General features: G+C 44.0%; 1 protein-coding gene across 2 annotated transcripts in view; it reads right to left on the bottom strand.

Annotated features, from left to right (window-relative positions):
* Nucleotides 1-1,699: 1,699 nt before the first annotated feature.
* AGXT (alanine--glyoxylate aminotransferase) overlaps nt 1,700-18,817 on the bottom strand; it is an 83,052-nt gene continuing 65,934 nt past the window's right edge. For both annotated transcript variants that reach the window (XM_073625733.1, XM_073625732.1), the window contains exons 6-11: nt 15,420-15,504; nt 13,888-13,983; nt 13,531-13,600; nt 6,503-6,598; nt 3,219-3,347; nt 1,700-1,996 (exon numbers count right to left, since the gene is read on the bottom strand). In XM_073625733.1, the coding sequence (XP_073481834.1) occupies nt 1,889-1,996; nt 3,219-3,347; nt 6,503-6,598; nt 13,531-13,600; nt 13,888-13,983; nt 15,420-15,504 (584 nt within the window). In that variant the 3' untranslated portion in view covers nt 1,700-1,888. The remainder of the gene's footprint in view (nt 1,997-3,218; nt 3,348-6,502; nt 6,599-13,530; nt 13,601-13,887; nt 13,984-15,419; nt 15,505-18,817) is intronic.

The raw sequence follows: 18,817 nt of genomic DNA, 5'->3' as shown, positions 1-18,817 counted from the left end.
GCAGTGGATGTAATGCCAATATAGGGCAAATAAGACACAAGTTGTAGGAGAGGGCTACAAGTTCAGGTACGGTTATTTCCCCAGTAACCTAATGACCAATAATACTGAATGGGTTATTGCACCAACCAGCTACTGACTACCAGTGTTGGGGGAGGGGTATTTTTACAGCAAGCCATTGACTACTTCTGACCATAGTGTGTGTTGTATTAACAGTTGCCAGTTGCTAAGTAGTCACTGACTTATTTATTAAGTTCTTCTTTAACCACTTCAATACCGGGCAATTTCAACCCCTTCCTGCCCAGGCCAATTGTCAGCTTTCAGCGCTGTCACATTTTTAATGAAACTTGTGCAGTCATGCAACACTGTACCCATATGATATTTTTATTATTTTTTTGGAACTTATAGAGCTTTTTTTTTGGTGGTATTTAATAACCAATGTTTTTTTTTATTATTTGCTAAACAAATGAAACTAAAACGACCACAAATTTTGAAAACAAAATTTTTTTCTTAGGTTTCTGTTATAAAATTTAGCAAATAAGTAATTTTTCTCCTTCACTGGTGTACACTGATCAGGCTGCACTGATGGGCACTGATGGGCACTGATGAGGGGGCATTTATAGGCACTTTTGGGGCTGCACTAATAATCAGGACACTGATGATCAATGTAAATGTCCCCTGTCACACTTGCTGATTATCGGCTCTCCTTTCCTCACACCGTGTCAGCACAAGAGGAAAGGAATGCAGATAACCGGCAAGTTTGTTTACATGTGATTGGACATGGCTGATCACATGGTAAAGAGTCGCTGTGATTGGTCCTTTACCCAGATCTGTGATCAGCTGTGTCAGAAGGATACAGAGCTCACAGAGTGCATTGGGTGTGGTTCTGGGAGGATGTTCATGGATGCCATCCAAGAACTGGATCACTGCGCTGTAGCCGTTTTTTTGTCTATAGTTTGGTCAAGAATTGGTTAAGGGAAGCTGGATAGCACATGTAATGGAAGAGTTTTATTTTAAAAAAATGATTGTGCTAAGTGTTGTATGTGTATGTATATATATATAATTTTTTATGGGGGATGTTAAAAAAAAAAATTGTTCCTGGGAGCCAGATATCCTAGGCATACCACTGGATATAGCCAAAACTATTTTTTCAGTTTCCAAAGCACATTCCTCATTGTGGACATTTATAAAAGCTCCAGTGCTCTGTTCTTCTTCCATCCTGAACTTCTTTACTGTTGATCCTTCCAGCATACTCCTCTCTGCAGCACTTCCTTTGGGCTGACAGCTTTGCACAAGTGCTTCTCATTATGCAGCAGTGTTGTCACCTTCAGTGACCCATGTGCCACCTCCTAGGTCAGCTGAGAATCACCGTTGCACCGGTGTTTCTTGTCTTCTGCAGATCTCAAATTAGAGCTAAAAAACTCTTTATATGGCCACGTATCATTGACCATGTGGCATATTATGTCAATAATATCACCAGCATCCCCGTCCCATTGTGACGTGCAACTGTGGCCTGGGTATTCCATGGCTGCAGCTTGTTTGAACAGCTATCATGTGACATTTTACCATAGGTTCCAGCCAAGCTGAGTTCAACCCAAACATTTGCTCATCCCTAACCTTGAACTCTTCAAAATCGAGTACAGCTAACAATATTTTATTATCCAGTTCATTATTGTGTTGGGTCAATCAATGTATTCAAAGCACAGGTGAAAAGTGTTTATTAAATTCATCCTATAGAAACAATCACAGATATTTTATTCTTCATCTCATTGTAAATGTGCTTATTGCTCAGGAGATGGCACGAAAGCCATGGGTTTAGAGGGTGAACAGGTAGAGGCTGATGCTACATTTACATGGTGAGTTTCTTCAGCAGTTGCACAGTAAACCACAATTACATCTTATTCTTAGGGCAGTGCTGCAAAGCATCGCGGAGAGCTTCTAATACGCGGTCTACATTGGCTTTCGTTGCATTGTAGCCCATTAGTCCAATACGTAGCACCTGCAGACATTGTAATACAAATCAATTGTTAGTACCACAAAAATACACATTCCATTTACAATTTACACTCCACCTTTTATTTCACCAGACCATACTGAACAAAGATCTATACTGAACCTTCAACTTTGATGCCTTGAGGAGGATGCATGGTCAACAGTAATACCATGAAAACCCAAAACAGAAAAATGGCCAGCACATCAAAGAACATCAACCTCAAGTCTTTACTGGGAACTGTAACTTAGCTGTAATAACATAGATTGTGCATCTGAAAATTAAAAAATCACCACGTAAGCATGTGCAAAATAAAATAAAAAAAAAAAAAAAATACACAGATTGTGCAAAAGAAAAGAAAAAAAACACCATATAGCTTGTGGAAAAGAAAAAAAAAATACATCCTTGTACAAAAGAAAATAAAAAACTGCCATAGTTTATGCAAATACAAAAAAAAAAAAACTTTTATCTTGTGCAAAAAAAAAAAAAAAACCCACAGTTTGCAGAGAAGAAAATTTAAAAATGAACCATGTGCAAAAGGAAATACAAACAAAAAAGAACACTTCTAGCTTGTGCTAAAGAAAGCTATGTTGTCATTTCAATTAAGATCTCAGTAAAGACTTGAGGTCCTTAAAGTATATGTGAACCCTTAACTGTTAAAACAACCCATTCAGTTTAAAATAAAAATGCAAGCCAAAACATTTTGTGTGTGTGTGTGTGTGTGTGTATATATTTTACACACTATATTGCCAAAAGTATTTGGGCACCTGCCTTTACACGCCCATGAACATGACATCCAAAACGTAAGGTTCAATATTGAGTTGGTCCACCCTTTGCAGCTATAACAGCTTCAACACTTCTGGGAAGGCTGTCCACAAGGTTTAGGAGTGTGTCTATGGGAATGTTTGATCATTCTTTCAGAAGCCCATTTGTGAGGTCAGGCACTGATGTTGGATGGGAAGGCCTGGCTCGCAGTCTCCGCTCTAATTCATCCAAAAGGTGTTCTATCGGGTTGAGGTCAGGACTCTGTGCAGGTCAGTCAAGTTTCTCCACCCCAAACTCGCTCATCCATGTCCTTATAGAACAGCCGGCTTCTGACGGACCGGCTGCAGTATACACGGGCCGAATGTTTGCCTGTTTCTTTTGAACCGGCCGATGCCGCCCAACATTTGGCCCGTGTGTACTTGGCTTAAAAAACTATTCTGACATTCTTAGACGGTTTCTCAGTTACCTTTCCAGCTGAGGGCCCCAGGCCACCCGTAATCTCAATGCTGTACTTCCCCATGATGTATGTTGTGATGTCCTTCCACTGATAGCCGTCTGGCACTTGAATTGTTGTCACAGTTGGAAGTCGCAATGCCTAAAATAAGTCAAATGTTAATATTGACAGACATGTTGAAGCTGTTGCAATTTTTCATCTTTGCTAGCTTTGTGTCAATGATTTCAAAATGAGAAAACTACTCCCAGTAAGATTATTTCTGAAACGCAGATTGGCGGTGTTGTGACAAAATGAGCAACCTGGCAGAATGTACAACCCACGTCACATCCTGTGACGTGGAATCAGCCGGAGCTCCAAACCCTGCGCACACATCATACATCCCTTTATTAGCTGACGTAAGTGCACCGAGGAATTTGCCTCACAAAATGCTCAACCGACTACTGCGCATGCACACGGCGGAGATCAACTAACACTTACGAAATGTACGTTCTAAACACCATCTTGCTACACCTTAGACTCGATGTCAACACACCTACAGTAAGCAGACGTTTTGAATTAGCAAACTAATATCAGAAATCGAGTGAGCTTATCTGCATAAATGTATATTTATGTAGATAAGCTCACTCGATTGCTGAAATTAGTTTGGTAATTCAAAACGGCCTTTGGTGTAGCAACATGTCTGCTGCCCCACCTGCTTACTGTAGGTGCGATGAGGTTGAGTATAAGGTGGAGCAAGATGGCCGCACGCATGCGCAGTCATTGGTCGAGCATTTTGTCAGGCAAATTCCTCCGTTCACTGATGTCAGCCACTGAAGGGATCTATGATGCGTTGCGCGTGCGCAGTGCGCGGTTTGGAGCTCCAGCTGATTCCACATCACAGGATGCAACGTGGGTTGTATATTCTGCCAGGTTGCTCATTTTGTCAGAACACCCCATTTACACTGCTGGTCGGATCAGGTCCACTTGTCCGCGTAGCGCTTACCCCCGAAGGAGCGGCTGATTTTATTTGGGTCTTTGCCGTCACCCACTTATCTGTATTTCCACCAGACACGGGACTTATGCCGCGTACACACGGTCGGACTTTTCATCTACAAAAGTCCAACGGACGCTGACGGACTAAAGCTGGCTGGTAATCCGATCGTGTGTGGGCTTCTCCGGACTTTCAACGGACTTTTTTAGCCTAAAATCCGACGGACTTTAGATTTGAAGCATGCTTCAAATCTTTACGTCGTAAGTACGACGGACCCCGAAGTCCGCTCGTCTGTATGCTAGTCCGACGGACAAAAACCCATGCTAGGGCAGCTATTGGCTACCGGCTATGAACTTCCTTATTTTAGTCCGGTGTACGTCATCACGTACGAATCCGTCGGACTTTTGTGTGGTCGTGTGTAGGCAAGTCCGTTCGTTAGAAAGTCTGCTGCAAGTCCGCTGAAAGTCCGCCGGAAGTCTGTCGGACAGGCTGTCGGACTTTTGTAGACGAAAAGTCCGACCGTGTGTACGCGGCATTAGAGTCTGTATTAGGCCTTACGCCCACCAATGTATGCACCAGTCACTTTGTTCTGTTTCCAATGCTTTATTGCAAAACTTTTGAAGAAGTAGCAGTAAAGAGGTAGAAAGGGAATTGCAGGAGGGTTCAGATATCTTATGCAGATCACTGAGGAATTTGAGATCCTGAAGACAAACACACCTTCAGTCAACAGATCTTTGCCCACCCGGATAGGCCTCTCTCACTGACCTAGCAGCCGGAATGACGCACGGATGAAAAGTCTCTGCCACAGACTTGAGAAGAACAAAATGGTTGTACGATCCTCTGCCACAGGATTTAGTATTAGATGAACAGCAAAACACAGTACCAGAACTTTCAAGCTGACCCGGCAGTACTGTGCTGTAGGTTGGTTAAGTATAGGTGCGTCCTCCAAGTAAGTTACCAGGCCCTCCCGAGAGACCAGCCTTCATCCTGGCTCTCTCCAGCAAGGGTCCTCCCCTGGATCTCCTCAGCGTGGCTCGGCTTCTTCCTAACAGGCAAGACAGCCTAAGGACCACCTCTGCGATAGTAGGCCCCAGACAGGCTTCTGAGCCTACTTGTAGTCACATAGCCTCAGGCCAGCGTGGCCTCGAGGCAGGAGAAAAGTCACCACATTCCTTAGGCCAGGAGGGCCAGGAGGTAAGAGAGAAACAAAAATGGCATCTGCCCCTTAAGTACCCTCTCCCAGAATGCACAGCGGTGGACCACCCCCACTGGGTTACTTCTGAGAAAGAAGAGCACTCAATACACTTCAGCCTGTTGCTCTTCCAACACTGGCCTGTGGTGACAACACCTACAGACAACAGTGTGGCACTACATGCAACACAGCCAATGCTGGAACAGAAGCTAATTTAGCCACAGATTAAATTTGAACTGTATACAGAACAGATAACCCCCTAAATTTACATGCAAGCGCCTGATTAACAGGAGCAGGGCTCTACATCCGTTTTTCAGGCAGACCTGACTGAAAGCTTTGTGTTAGTCTTTAGGCAGCTGGATGTAAGTGGACTTGCATCCTCTTTACATCAGATTACCTCCGAATCCATTCAGATAAAAAAAACCTAGATAAATACCCAATCTTTATTTTAGGCAAACCACGACTTAGCTGGCATTTGTTAGGATACTGGAACATACAGTCTCCTGTTTAGCAAAGAACACTTGTTAGTAAATTATGCCTATGTGTGCTGTTGCCGGTATGTGCTCATCATGGCCCCATAGTAAATGTTATGAGCTTGGGATTTACTTGTTCATGCAAGTTTGAAGTGCCTATAGTCACACATTATCTTTAGTAAATCAGGCCCAGTATAGAAAATGTAAAAAAAAGAAGATGTCTGGAGCACCACTTACCATTTACCTGCCTAAAAAGATAAGGTGAAATATTTCATATTAAGCTGACCTAAGACTAATATGTTTTTATTTTTTATTTTTAGTCCTGACTATAATAGGTTAGGAAAGAAAATACTCACAAAACTACTATAGGAAAAAGGACGCATGTCCATGGCAACTTGCTAACTGGGCCAAGGACCTTGTGGACTGGTTTCTTTATCCAGCCTTAACTATGTAACTATATGTTCTCTTTAATAGTGAGCTTAGAAAACTGAACCAGGACAGTATCAATATTATAAAACACCCAACTATGGAAATACAGCTTTGTGAAATGAACAGTAGTATACACTTTAAGCTGCAGCTAGTATTCAGCACAGGGTGCGAATCTCTTTCCATCATTTTTCTATTGTACAAACTATATTTTTGCTGTATATACCATACTTACTGGGTCCTTCACAAAGAGCTTTAATCCCAGGGCTTCCAGTCCCTTGTGGAACGTCAGAGCAATCTCGCGGTGTTGCTCCCAAGAGCGCTCTAAACCCTGGACATGGACATAAAAAACATTCAGATCTGGTGGCTGTGCTTTATTCAGGAACAAATACAATACAGTATGGACAGAAGTACAGTGAAGAAAATGTGTTGCATTTAATATTTTAGGAATTTTAGGGCTTATATAGACAGGTGTTGTTTTATTATCCATCAAATATGGGTCAGCAGATTCCCATTTACTGCAATGTACTGTACAGCATTGTGGATGTGACCGAAATGAACATACAATTAGGTAAACCAGCTATGAGACCATACAGATGCTTTTGCAGATCTGGACACTGAATAATCTTTCTAAAGAAAAGGACGCACGTCTGTGGCAACTCGTTAACTGGAGCAAGGACCTTTTTGGTGGTGAAAGAATTATAGGGAGAACTCACTTTAAAAAGGTTAATACCAGAAGTCAGATTAATTTTTGAGTTTACTATTTCTGAGAGGGCAGTTCATAGAATTATGTACAAAGATAAAAATTGCAAAAAAAATGGGAGAAAATGCAGAAAACTATTTTACCGCTGGGACAGTATGGTTTATCATGTCAGTGCGAAGCTCACAGAGAAAGTTCTATGATCACTGTGTTAGGCCTTGTTCAGTCGGGCGTACTTTGGAGTACGCCCATGTGCAGGCAGTCCCATTCATGTCAATTGGGGCACAGGAGCTGTATGGACACAGCTGCTGCTCCCGATTTGATATTCGTGCGGGTGCGTGTTATACACTGTCTGCATTCGGGGACCCACATCCACAGAAGTATCAAACTTAGAGTAGCAGCTGTGTCTGTGCAGCCCCTGCATCCCAACTGACATGAATGGGACTGCCTGCACACGGATGCAGGGAACACCTGTGCCTCCTGTGCAGGCAAAACATGGCCCTCACACTGGTGTACAGGCATACCCCCCTTTTAAGTACACAATGGGGTTTATTTACTAAAGCTGGAAAGTGCAAAATCAGGCTCACTTCTGCATAGAAACCAATGAGCTTCTAACCCCAGCTTGTTCGATTAAGCTTTGGTAATAAAACCTGGAAGCTCATTGGTTTCTATGCAGACGTGAGCCTGATTTTGCACTTTCCAGCTTTAGTATATAAACCCCATTGTGTACTTAAAAGTGGGGTATGCCTGTATGGACCAGCCAGTTCTAATAGCTGCATTGGGGACAGGATTTACAACATCAGCTCCTCAGCCCTATTCGAGTGCACTCACTGCATGGCTGCTGTAAATGAACCCAATATAACGGTGTAATCAGTCTCTAGGTTATTCTTTACAATCAGAACAGACCAGTTTATACATGCATGTAGCTCACAATATTTACTATCGGCAGGAAATAATTCCATCTCTGTGCGACTAATAATTTGGATTTTTTAAAAAGAATAAACAATCCCTATGATCTAAGAAAGGACAAACTTTCTCAAATCGCCTTCCAGGACAACCTTGGAGAGAGCGCAGCTCTGCCCATTTTCCAGGAAACACATGCAGCCTTTAAATCCCTCCTCTTCCACCATCGCCTCAGTTATTGTGTTTCCTCTGCCATGGTGGAAGCGCTGCTGGAACCAGGGGGAACTGCGTACTCTCCAGGATGAAGGGGGGAGGCTTACCTCAAGGAGAGTTTTTTCTGCCTGGTGTGCAGTGACCATCTCAGCACCCCCCCCCCAGTATGAGTGGGGGTTCCGGAGTCCCCAGCCTCTCCAGCTCAGGGGAAGCAATGGCTCGTAGGAGGCAACGGCGTCTCTGTGCCCAGGGTCTGCGGGAGTGGTACAGGAGGCCAGGTGGCTGCTGCTACCCCCTTCACTGGGTCGGCGGTATTCCCGCATGTCGGTCCCAGCTGGCGGGGGACATCACGTCAGGTGACGCAGCTTCCTGTCGGGGTGGGGCGACAAGTGGTTTCAGTCACCTGGAACGCAGAGGCCAAGGGGCGGGTCTATCAGCCAGTGTTTCTGGTTTTGGGCCCTCGATGATGACGTCCAGGTAATTTAAAGCATAGATGGCTTCTTCTCAATACCCTGCTGTGCTGTCTGCTGTGATGGACGAGAGACCAACAGCCACAGCGGAAGCAGGCGCCTCAGGCACAGGTAAGAGGGGTACAGAGGTATCTCCAATCTTCTCCATATGGGCTTATATTTGGTATATGTTTGAGTGCCTCCCTTAAAGGGAGCCTGCGGCTGCAGGGTCAGAGATGACTTCGCTTGGACCCTACAGCTTGGATGGGTGGTTTTCTATGGCTGGGTCTAGCACTGCTCGGGCGCTGTTCCTTTGTCTGGTGGAAGTCTTTTCTCACTAGGACCAGTTTAGGACTGTAAATGAGGACGCTTAGGTTAGCCTTGCCTGTTTTCTTGCAGGGCAAAGCGTTAGCAAAAACTAAACATTTAAATCCACCAGCTCAGAGGAAATGCCCATCTTGCAAGCATCCCCTCAGAGATTCATGGCAAAAAGCAATGTGTAGAACCTGTATAGTAGAGCTTGTTGAAGAAGAAACATCCCAACAATACAAGGATCTGTTCTCTTCTGCATGAGAACTTACGAACTCTCTGAGTTCAGTCAAATTTATGCTGGGCAAGAGCCTGGCAAGCCAGGTTGAACCCCAACATCCACTGTTCAGCCCCCGTGCATCCACCTCTAAAAACAGCAGAGGTTGGTCACTTAGGAGATGAGGGGACAAGTACTCTTCTCTCCCTCAGGGATTTGGATGAGGAGGAAGAGAAAGAGGATAGCCAGGCGTCTAGGTACAAGCTATCACTGGAGGAGGTAGATGATCTTTTGAAAGCAATCTACACGACTCTAGAGATCCAAGAGGAAGTGCAACTGTCGGTACATGACAAGATGTACCAAGGTTTAGAAGAGACTAAATACAGGGTGTTTCCAGTCCATAGGATTCTCTCGGACGCAGTTAAAAAAGAATGTAAAGACCCAGAGAGAGGTGCTTTCTTTTCCAAAACCCTCAAAAGGAGGTTTCCCTTTGAAGAGAAGGAGACTGAGGTTTAGAACAAGAAGGCCCGAGTGAACTCCGTGTTCTCTCAAGTATCCCGTCGCATGGAACTAGCATTTGAAGACATGGGGGTATTAAAGGACACGATGGATAAGAGGGCGGACTCCCTTCTGAAAAAAGCATGGGATTCCACATTTGCCAGTCTCAAACCCGCTATGGCTTCCACAGTAGTAGCAAGAAACCTGGAATGCTGGATAGAAACGCTGAAGAGACACGTAGAGGCATGCACATCGCGGAAAGAATTACTGGAGTCCTTTCCACTGATGCTGAAAGCAGTAAAGTACATGGCTGATGCATTAGCAGAATCAGTAAAGATGTCGGTAAGCTCTTCAGCGCTGGTGAACTCAGCTAGACGTGCTATCTGGTTGAACTTCTTTTTGGTCCGAACCTTGAATCGGTCCTGGACAGAACAGCCGACAAGAAAAAGGCGTTTCCGCCAAAAAAGAAACAACCACTCAAAAATAATTTTCGTGCCGTTCAACAGCCTCACAAAAATAGGGACCAGGACCAAAAGAACCACTGGGTCTCCCAGAGGGGCAAGGAAAGAGAGGGAGTTTTCTTCAGAACCCCCTCCAACCAGCCCCATAAGAATAAGTGACAGTCTCACCCCAGTGGGGGGAAGGTTGTCTTCCTTTCACCCACAGTGGGAAAAAACAGCGGCAAGCCTGTACGTAAAGAACATTATCTCCCAGGGGTACAGTTTGGAGTTTTTGTAAACACCCCCCCCCCAAGCAGGTTTTATGTCACAAATCTTCCAAAAGACAAGGAAAAAGCTTCCGCAATGACGAACCTGCTTCAGGATATAAAAGATCAAAAATGCAGCGCTAAATATGATAGTCCATAAAAGGCAATGAGGAGTAGAGATGAGAAACCTCCACCAAAACTTCCGTGTGCAAGGGAAAAGCACACCAGACCCAAGTGCTGTCTGCTTACCAGAAGGATATAAAAAACAAGCAATGTATTCATATAGTGCAGAGGCTCAATCAGTGTTTCCAATTGGCACACTCCATCATAGACAGACAGATTAAATTGTCACGTATCACCAGGAATTTCCATGTTATGCAAGGTGACAGTTTCGCTAAGACGATAACTCCCTTCTTCAGAACAAAAGCATAAATGACCGTTATCATAAATGAGTTATCGTCTTAGCGAAAGTCGGAGACACAGAGTCGGAGACACAGTGAAGCCGGAGACACAGTGACTAACACTACCTGTGATTATAGTTGCCATTAAAAGTCCCCACAACAGTTCTCATCACCAGATTACCTTGATCAAGAGCACATAAGTTGACTGATCAGGACTCCCCCCAGCACTGCCACTCATCCCATCCCCCACCAGCACTGCCACTCATCCCATCGCCCACCAGCACCACCACTCATCCCACCCCCCACCAGAACCGCCACTCATCCCACCCCCCACCAGCACCTCCACTCATCCCACCCCCCACCAGCACCGCCACTCATCCCACCCCCCACCAGCACCGCCACTCATCCCACCCCCCACCAGCACTGCCACTCATCCCACCCCCCCACCAAGGAGTAAGAGAAGGAATAAAAATAGAGAATACATGGAAGGGAGAGGAAACAGAGGAACAGAGAAAAGGGGGAAGAAAGAATAAGAGAAAGAACAAGAAAGACAGCTAGAGGGAGGGATGGGTAAAAAAAAACTAATTAGGATAAAGAGAGATAAAAAGAGAACAAAGAGTGGTATATCCTAAAATGTACTATAAGGGGTTTTAATATTGTATGAGTGGAAGGGACTCAGGGAGTGCTAAATGTCTTTGGGTTAGGGGCACAAACTACTTGTCTTGCCTTGGATGCTGACAACAAAGGCTACAAAATTTTTTTTTACTGTTAGTGGTCCCCACAACTTGGGAAATTTTATCAAGGAGTCACGGCACTAGAAAGGTTGAGAACCACTGCTCTAGAAAAACAAATCGGCTCACCTCAAACGTAAAACGTGCGCTCTGAAGGTGGCAGGATTTGACCAACCTAGAAAGGTGTCTCTCCTGGGTCTTTCCCCTAGACGTCTAATGGACGCGAGTGCTTGGGGTTGGAGAGCCCACTTGGACAGCCAGACCTCTCAGGGTGCCTGGTCCAATGCAGATGCCTGGAAGTACTAAATTGGCGGGAACTAAAGGCCATTTTTCTATGACTCCTAGCTTTTCAGCAGGCAGTCAGGGGGCAACATGTGCAAGTACTCTCGGACAATACAACAGCAGTTGCTTATGTAATAAAACAGGGAGGTACCAGGAGCAAAGGACTCTTGGAGTTAGCCAGTCAACTACTTACTTGGGCAGTCAGCGGTCCATCTAAAGGGATCCCAGAATCTGTTAGCAGACCTACTAAGCAGAAGAGTGGTAGAAGCAAAGTGGAGTCTAAACCAAGAAGTCTTCTTGATGGTCACCGAAGTATAGGGACAACCTCAAATAGATCTGTTTGCAAGCTAGCAGAACTTAAAAGTTTGGATGTTTTTCTCACTCCATCGGGAAGATTGGGCTGTAGGCATAGATGCTTTTGTACATCCCTGGCATTACCTGCTGTGCTTCGCTTTTCCCCCCTTCCCACTAATACTGCTGGTCCTCAGGAAGTTCAGGAGGAAAATACCAATCTGATCCTGGTCACTCCCTTCTGGCCAAAAAGGCCCTGGTTTGTGACTTTACTAAATCTGGCCGCAAAACCTCCCTGGAAATTGCCATCCAGAAAGAACCTACTAACACAGGGGTCCCTGAACCATCCGGAAGCAGACCGGCTTCAGCTGACCACTTGGATTCTGAAGAAGTCCTCCTAAAAGGCAAAGGACTGTCAGAAAAACTAGTGAAGACCCTACTCTTCAGTAGGAAGGAGGTAACTTGGGCCATATACCTGAATGTATGAAAAAAGTTCAATTCCTGGTGCTCTTCTAAAGGCTTCCAGGTCAAAAGTATAGTTGCAGCTTTAGAATTCCTCCATGACAGAATGGAAAAGGAGCTGGTAGCCAGCACCCTTAAAACCCAGGTTGGCAGCTCTTTCAGTTTTTTTTTGTTTCTTTTTTAAACTGTCCAAAGAGGTGTTAAAGCGGAGTTCCACCCAAAAGTGGAACTTCCACTCATCTGCTTCCTCCCCCCCTCCGGTGCCACAATTGGGGGGGAGGGGGGGTGCAGATACCTGTATTAGACAGGTATCTGCACCCACTTCCGGGAATAGACTCCCATGGGAGTCACGCCCCCTCCCGCATCCCCCCCGCTGTCTCCTGGGAAACACACAGGTCCCAGGAGATATCGGGGACCACTTAGTATGCATAGTGCAACTCGCGCATGCGCAGTAGGGAACCGGGAAGTGAAGCCGCAACGCTTCACTTCCTTATTACCTCACCAAGAATGGCGGCGGCAGCAGCCGAGAGCCAAGCTATTGCTAGGCTTCGGCTGCCGACATCGCTGGACTCCTGGACAGGTAAGTGTCCATTTATTAAAAGTCAGCAGTATTTGTAGCTGCTGGCTTTTAATAATTTTTTTTCAGGTGGACTCCCTCTTTAATTTTAATATATTTTAGGGCACTTGCACGGAATAGGCCGGTAGCCCTTAAAATTTTTCCCAGGTGGGATCTGTCTATTGTTTTGAAGGGTCTCACGGAAGCTCCGTTTGAACCTTTACAGGAAGCATCCTTAAAAAATGTAGTTCTTAATTGCACACAAGCCTGTCAGAAGCATGTAGGCAGCTAAATGCTAATTAGGTCTTCAGCCCTAGGCCAATTTTTCAAATTTGAAATAATGAACGTTTAAGTATTGATTACTGGATTCATATGGACATACAACTACCACAGAAAATAAGAGGATAACTGTGATATCATACCACTTCTATTCTTATGTCATAATTTGGCAAATCAATTAGAATTTATCTCATACTGGGTTAGCTTCAATTTACAGTTTGGTTCTTTCGCTGTTTATCGTATAAGCCCAAATGTGTTGATTTTACCTTCTCGGCCAGGATTGCCAGTCCTTCTCTCAAGCTGTAGAAATTGGTCACTGGTCCTGTATGATGATATCTGAAGAAAATGTGAACATATAGCTTATACATTAAAATAAAAAAACAATTCTCAGCTCTATATATTTTTTTTTTTTCTGCAGGACTCGAGCAGCATTGCTACAACAAAGAGTTCTGTTTCTGCCTAGTTCTTTCTTTTATAATACAAATCATGTTACAGCTATAATGAAGTCAGTTTTATGTGCATCACATTTTTGGTGCAAGTGATTCTTAGTATGTTTTATTACCATGTATCTTATGGTAAACCCCCAGTGACTTGTTATTGTGGCTTTTCTTATTAGCACTTACATTCTTGGTTTCCCATCACATCCCCAGTAGTTTGCAAGCCAGTTCAGGTCCACATATAGTGACGGTGGCTTTGTTTTACGGCTGAATATCTTCTTACTGTGCAGGTGAGGACCACAGGAAGAGAGCAAATAGAGAATAATAAACAGATATAAATGCTGAACATACTGAAAGACAGGAAACAATTGAGCTAATAAATGTAAGCATCTTGGTCAATGTTTCCTCTGAACTACAACCATAGTAGGCATGGGACCCAGAGTTAAAAGGGACCCATTTGGGGTATTATAATAAAACTTACCAGCCTGCTTTGGTATTGTCCCCTTCTTGTACTTTGAAGGTTCTTCTAATTAATGGACTGGTAACTGAGAAATGGGGGAATTTACTAAAACAGGAGCAAAGAGAATCTGGAGCAAATGTGCATAGTGACCAATCAGCTTCTAGCCTGAGCTTATTCATTTAAAGGGGTTGTAAAGCTTCCCTTTTTTTTTTTTTAAATAACAAACATGTCATACTTACCTCCACTGTGCAGCTTGTTTTGCACACAGTGGTCCTGATCCACGTCTTCTGGGGTCCCTCGGTGGCTGTCACGGCTCCTCCCTGCATCAGCTAACCCCCTCTGGGAAGCGCTCTCCCAAGGGGGTTAGCTTGTGGAGGCGCTCCCGAGTCCTGTATCCGGCGTCCATAAGCCGCCGACTACAGGACTTAGCCCCGCCCCCTGGCCCTCGCATAATTGGAGTTGATTGACAGCAGCGCAAGCCAATGGCTGTGCTGCTATTAATCTATCCAATGAAGAGCCGAGAAGACCGGGCCGACATCAAGTGCGTTCTCAACGCAGAACTTTCGAGGGCTCAGGTAAGTAAACGGGGGGGCTGGGGGGCCTGCAACCGCCAAATGTTTTTTCACCTTAATGCATAGGTGGCATTAAGGTGAAAAAACATGAACCTTTACAACCCCTTTAAGCTTTGAAAATGAAAGATAGAATCTGGTTGTCATGCACAGCTGCTCCAGATTCTGGCTGCTTTAGTCCTTAGTAAATTCCCCTCAAAGAGAGGACTACATTTCCCACATTTATGCAACCAACTAGTTTATGCTTAGAGAGCTTGATAGGATCATGGGGGCAGAAAAGTTACTTTAAAGTAGAAATTAAAGCTTTAAGTCACACTGCTTGCAGCACAAGCTATGCTGTATCCTCTTTGGTTCCAGGAGCTTTTCAGCAACCCTTACCAAGAGCTAAGTTGCCAGTAGATGGCAAATTTAAGCAGTGGACTTTTATTTTTTTTTTTTTTTACAGTAGAGGTACTCAGACAGAAAATGACAACCACACAATCCCATTGTTTGAACCCAACTGACTGCTCTTAAGGGCTGAAATCAAATGGTCAAATCAAACCAGTTCTAGTTGCTATTGTTCCCCCCTTGAGACACCTTAGGCTGACCACTTTTGGCCCCTCTTCCCCTATGCAGGTTGGAGAGTGTTTATGTTTAAATCAATGGGTTCATTGACTCGCTTGTTTGGACTTTAACTCATTATTGCATACCTTGCTGCTTCACTGAATGAAATAGGTGCCGTGCCTGGAGGAGCATTTAATACCTTCTGAGAACCAGAGTATAAAATATCAATTCCTGAGAAGAGACACACAAGAATAAGACTCAAGGGATAGCTGAAACAAGTGTTATTGCATACATTCTTTTAACAAATTTGAAGAAATGCCCAAAATCAATACAAATACATTAACCTACACCCACCAATCGCAAATTCGTTTTTGTTAAATCGATAGTACAAAACTACCAAATGCCTCGTTTCCACCGAGCGGATCGGTTTGGGTCGGATCGGTTTGGAAGGCCTAGAATGGTCCGGCCTGTTCAGGCGAGTGTTTCCACTGCAAGTCGGACCGACAGGGGCCATACGTGGGTTTAGAAAAAATGCCTAGCATGGCGTCACACATCCACCAATCAGTGGAATGTATTGTAGCTCCGCCCTAACCGAACCGTTCCATTTTCTATGGCCCCACATCTGAAGCAGGACCCTGAATGGAGCGGTTCGGTTCAGTTGTATGGTCCGCTTTCATAATGGAAACGCCCAAAATAGCGTACCGTACCGAACCAAACCAAACCGATCCCCTCGGTGGAAATGAGGCAAATGTTATGCTTTACATTACAGCATTATGTTGCTGTTACTATGATAAAATGTAACTTCAAATGTAATAATCTATAAAAGCTCAACATCTCTTATGTTATTTCATACCCCTTTTCATCTAACAAACAATTTGAAAAAGCTGAAGATCCTCAAATGTTACAACTTAGCATTTATTTGTTTGTTTTAAAAAATATGCTTCTACAAATTTCCTATATTCTTGTTTTGGAAAATCCTTAAATTAGTATACAAGCTGGCCAGCAGATGGCGGTGTAGGTGCAGAAGACAGATATGGACTAGTAGCAGTTGCAAGAATGTGTAGAATCATATATTTTTACTTGCAGATCTCAGTTACCTAAGTAATGACTGTTGCATTAAAAAAAGATTTAAAAGGATAGAACAATATATGATCTTTTAAGTTCTGTTAGGCATGCTTCACATGGGTGATTGGGCACATACAGGTTCTTGTGGCAAGAATCAGGAGTTTCTTGCGGCTGGGATCACAGGTGAATGCCACAACCTGTACAAAGCAATGAAAGACTGAGGAGCCAATCGCTGTATGTATTTTTCTGCACATTGAGTGGTTACCTGTGGTTTGAGACAGATGTCTGATCCTGGATGCAAACCGATGCATCCAAGGCCAGGCAAGTGCAGATACACGCAAATATTAATAGCACCTCTTAGACTCTCTTTGCTTTGTATAGGCTGAAGGGCCGCATACTCCTGTGATCCCAGCCACAAGAATCCTTGTATTCACCTACATGCTGTTGGGGCTATTTATGCAGCTATCCAGATCTGCTAATCTTCGGCATAGCCTTGGAGGCCATACCTGACCCTGATGGAACGAAGATTGTAGGACCTGCCTGGAATGTGACCCTTGAACACTGGGCTTTGCTTATGGCACTTCCCAGACCTCTCTGTGCTGTGTTAGTTAGTCATAGAGCACTTTCTGGGTCCAGAGCAGTGGCACAGCCTCTGATGTGACCCTGTCTGAAGATTCATTAGAAGAAACCCTTGACTACCCAAAGAAGTGGGGGAGACAAAGGTAAGTAATTGGGATTATAAATGTGCTACCAAGAAATCACACATAAAAAGCAAAATAATATTTTTTTATTATCTCTGTATTTAAAATGAACTAATAAAATTTCACATAAAAATAATGATCTTCATTATCACGTAAATTGTGCGATATCTGGCGATGTCCCCATTTTTCCAGCACATCAATGCTACCTCTGCTGTGGGCAGCCAACACTATTGGTTTGTGGAACTATTGCAAAACATTGAAGATTGGACTTCACAATAGGCACAATAGAACTAATTATCTTTATTTAAACATGATTAAAAAGAAACAATAATTGCTTAAAATCACGTTAATGATTAATGACTGTAGAGTAAATTAAACACTACTAATTGTACATCAATAATAACATTAAATAAGAATAAATACAGTCCATCCTGAACCGTTAGCTATGGTTCCACGAAGCTTTATGTATTCCGATCGTGGCATAATGTAGCTTAGCTAGACATGTTGTGCGCCTGTCGGGCTAAGCTGCATTACGCCACAATCAGAGTCCACGCTCCACACTAGCGGCCATGTATAGTGTGTGACTGTGGACAAGGATAGATTGAGCTAGATTAGGCAGGCAGGTTAGTTAGTTGCAGTGTATTTGATATACATACAGTCAGTCTAGTGTGTGTGTGTATGTATGTATGTGTATATATACATATATTATACATACACATACACACACACTGCATTTAGCGGAGACTATATATTCAGTGTATACGCTATTCTATATTCAGGCAGCGCAGGCAGTGTATTTGATTGATATGTATATATATATATATATATATATATATATATATATATATACTGTGCATTCAGTGTAGCCTATATATACAGTGCATTTGGTTGTGTACAGTTTCTAATTCACTTCAGGCGGTGTACACAGTATATAATACAGTGAAGCCAGTGTACTGTTTCTAATACAGTGCAGGCGGTGTACACATTATATAATACAGTGTAGTGTGCTGTGAAACAAAATCCCCATCATGTCCAGAAGCCCACCAAGGAGAGGCGGATTCTCACAGACCATTAAAAGAGGGCAAGCAGCCTCTGTGTCTACAGTCAACAGTGCTGTTCGTGGACATGGTGCATCCTCTGCAGGTGGCCTTGGCGCACGCTTGTCCTTTTGTTCTGTCGCTGGCCGTGTTATTGAGCCACAACATGCAGAAGAGTTGGTGGAGTGGATAACAAAGCCGTCTTCCTCCTCCTCATCCTCTGTCACCCAGGCTCATAGTAGTTTGCCTTCCAACACAGTTGCCAAAGCGGCCTATTTCACCGGCTCCTTGTCCACAGTTACTCCTTCTGTAGCCCCACCATCATGCACGGAGGAGTCCCCAGAATTATTCGACCACAGTGTCGATTACATGCTGCTGGAGGATGTGCAGCAATTTCAAGACTCCGATGTTGGTTCCCAGGTTGAGGAAGAGAGTAATGTGAGCCTAGAGAGAGAGGGTGCCACAGAAGGACAAGAAAGTGGCAGTCATGTTCCCCAAGCTGCAGCATACTGCCAAGTTTGCTCCAGTGATGAGGAGGGAGGGGATGATTAGGTCACTGACCGTACTTGGGTGACGGAGAGAAGAGAAGAGGAAAGTGAGGAGGAGGAGGCACAACTCCAGCAGAGGATAAAACATCCTTAGGAGACCTTGAAGAAAAGTGTGTGTAACGCATTTCCAGACCCTGGGAGGTTACAACTTCTTGGTGCTGGACAACGTGTTTCTGAGGCTTTGTTCGGGCAG

Source organism: Aquarana catesbeiana, linkage group LG04 (assembly GCF_042186555.1).
Source record: "Aquarana catesbeiana isolate 2022-GZ linkage group LG04, ASM4218655v1, whole genome shotgun sequence".
In the NCBI taxonomy this organism is placed as follows: domain Eukaryota; kingdom Metazoa; phylum Chordata; class Amphibia; order Anura; family Ranidae; genus Aquarana; species Aquarana catesbeiana.
Note: the sequence above shows the minus strand (reverse complement) of the source record. Positions and strands in the feature narration are given on the sequence as shown.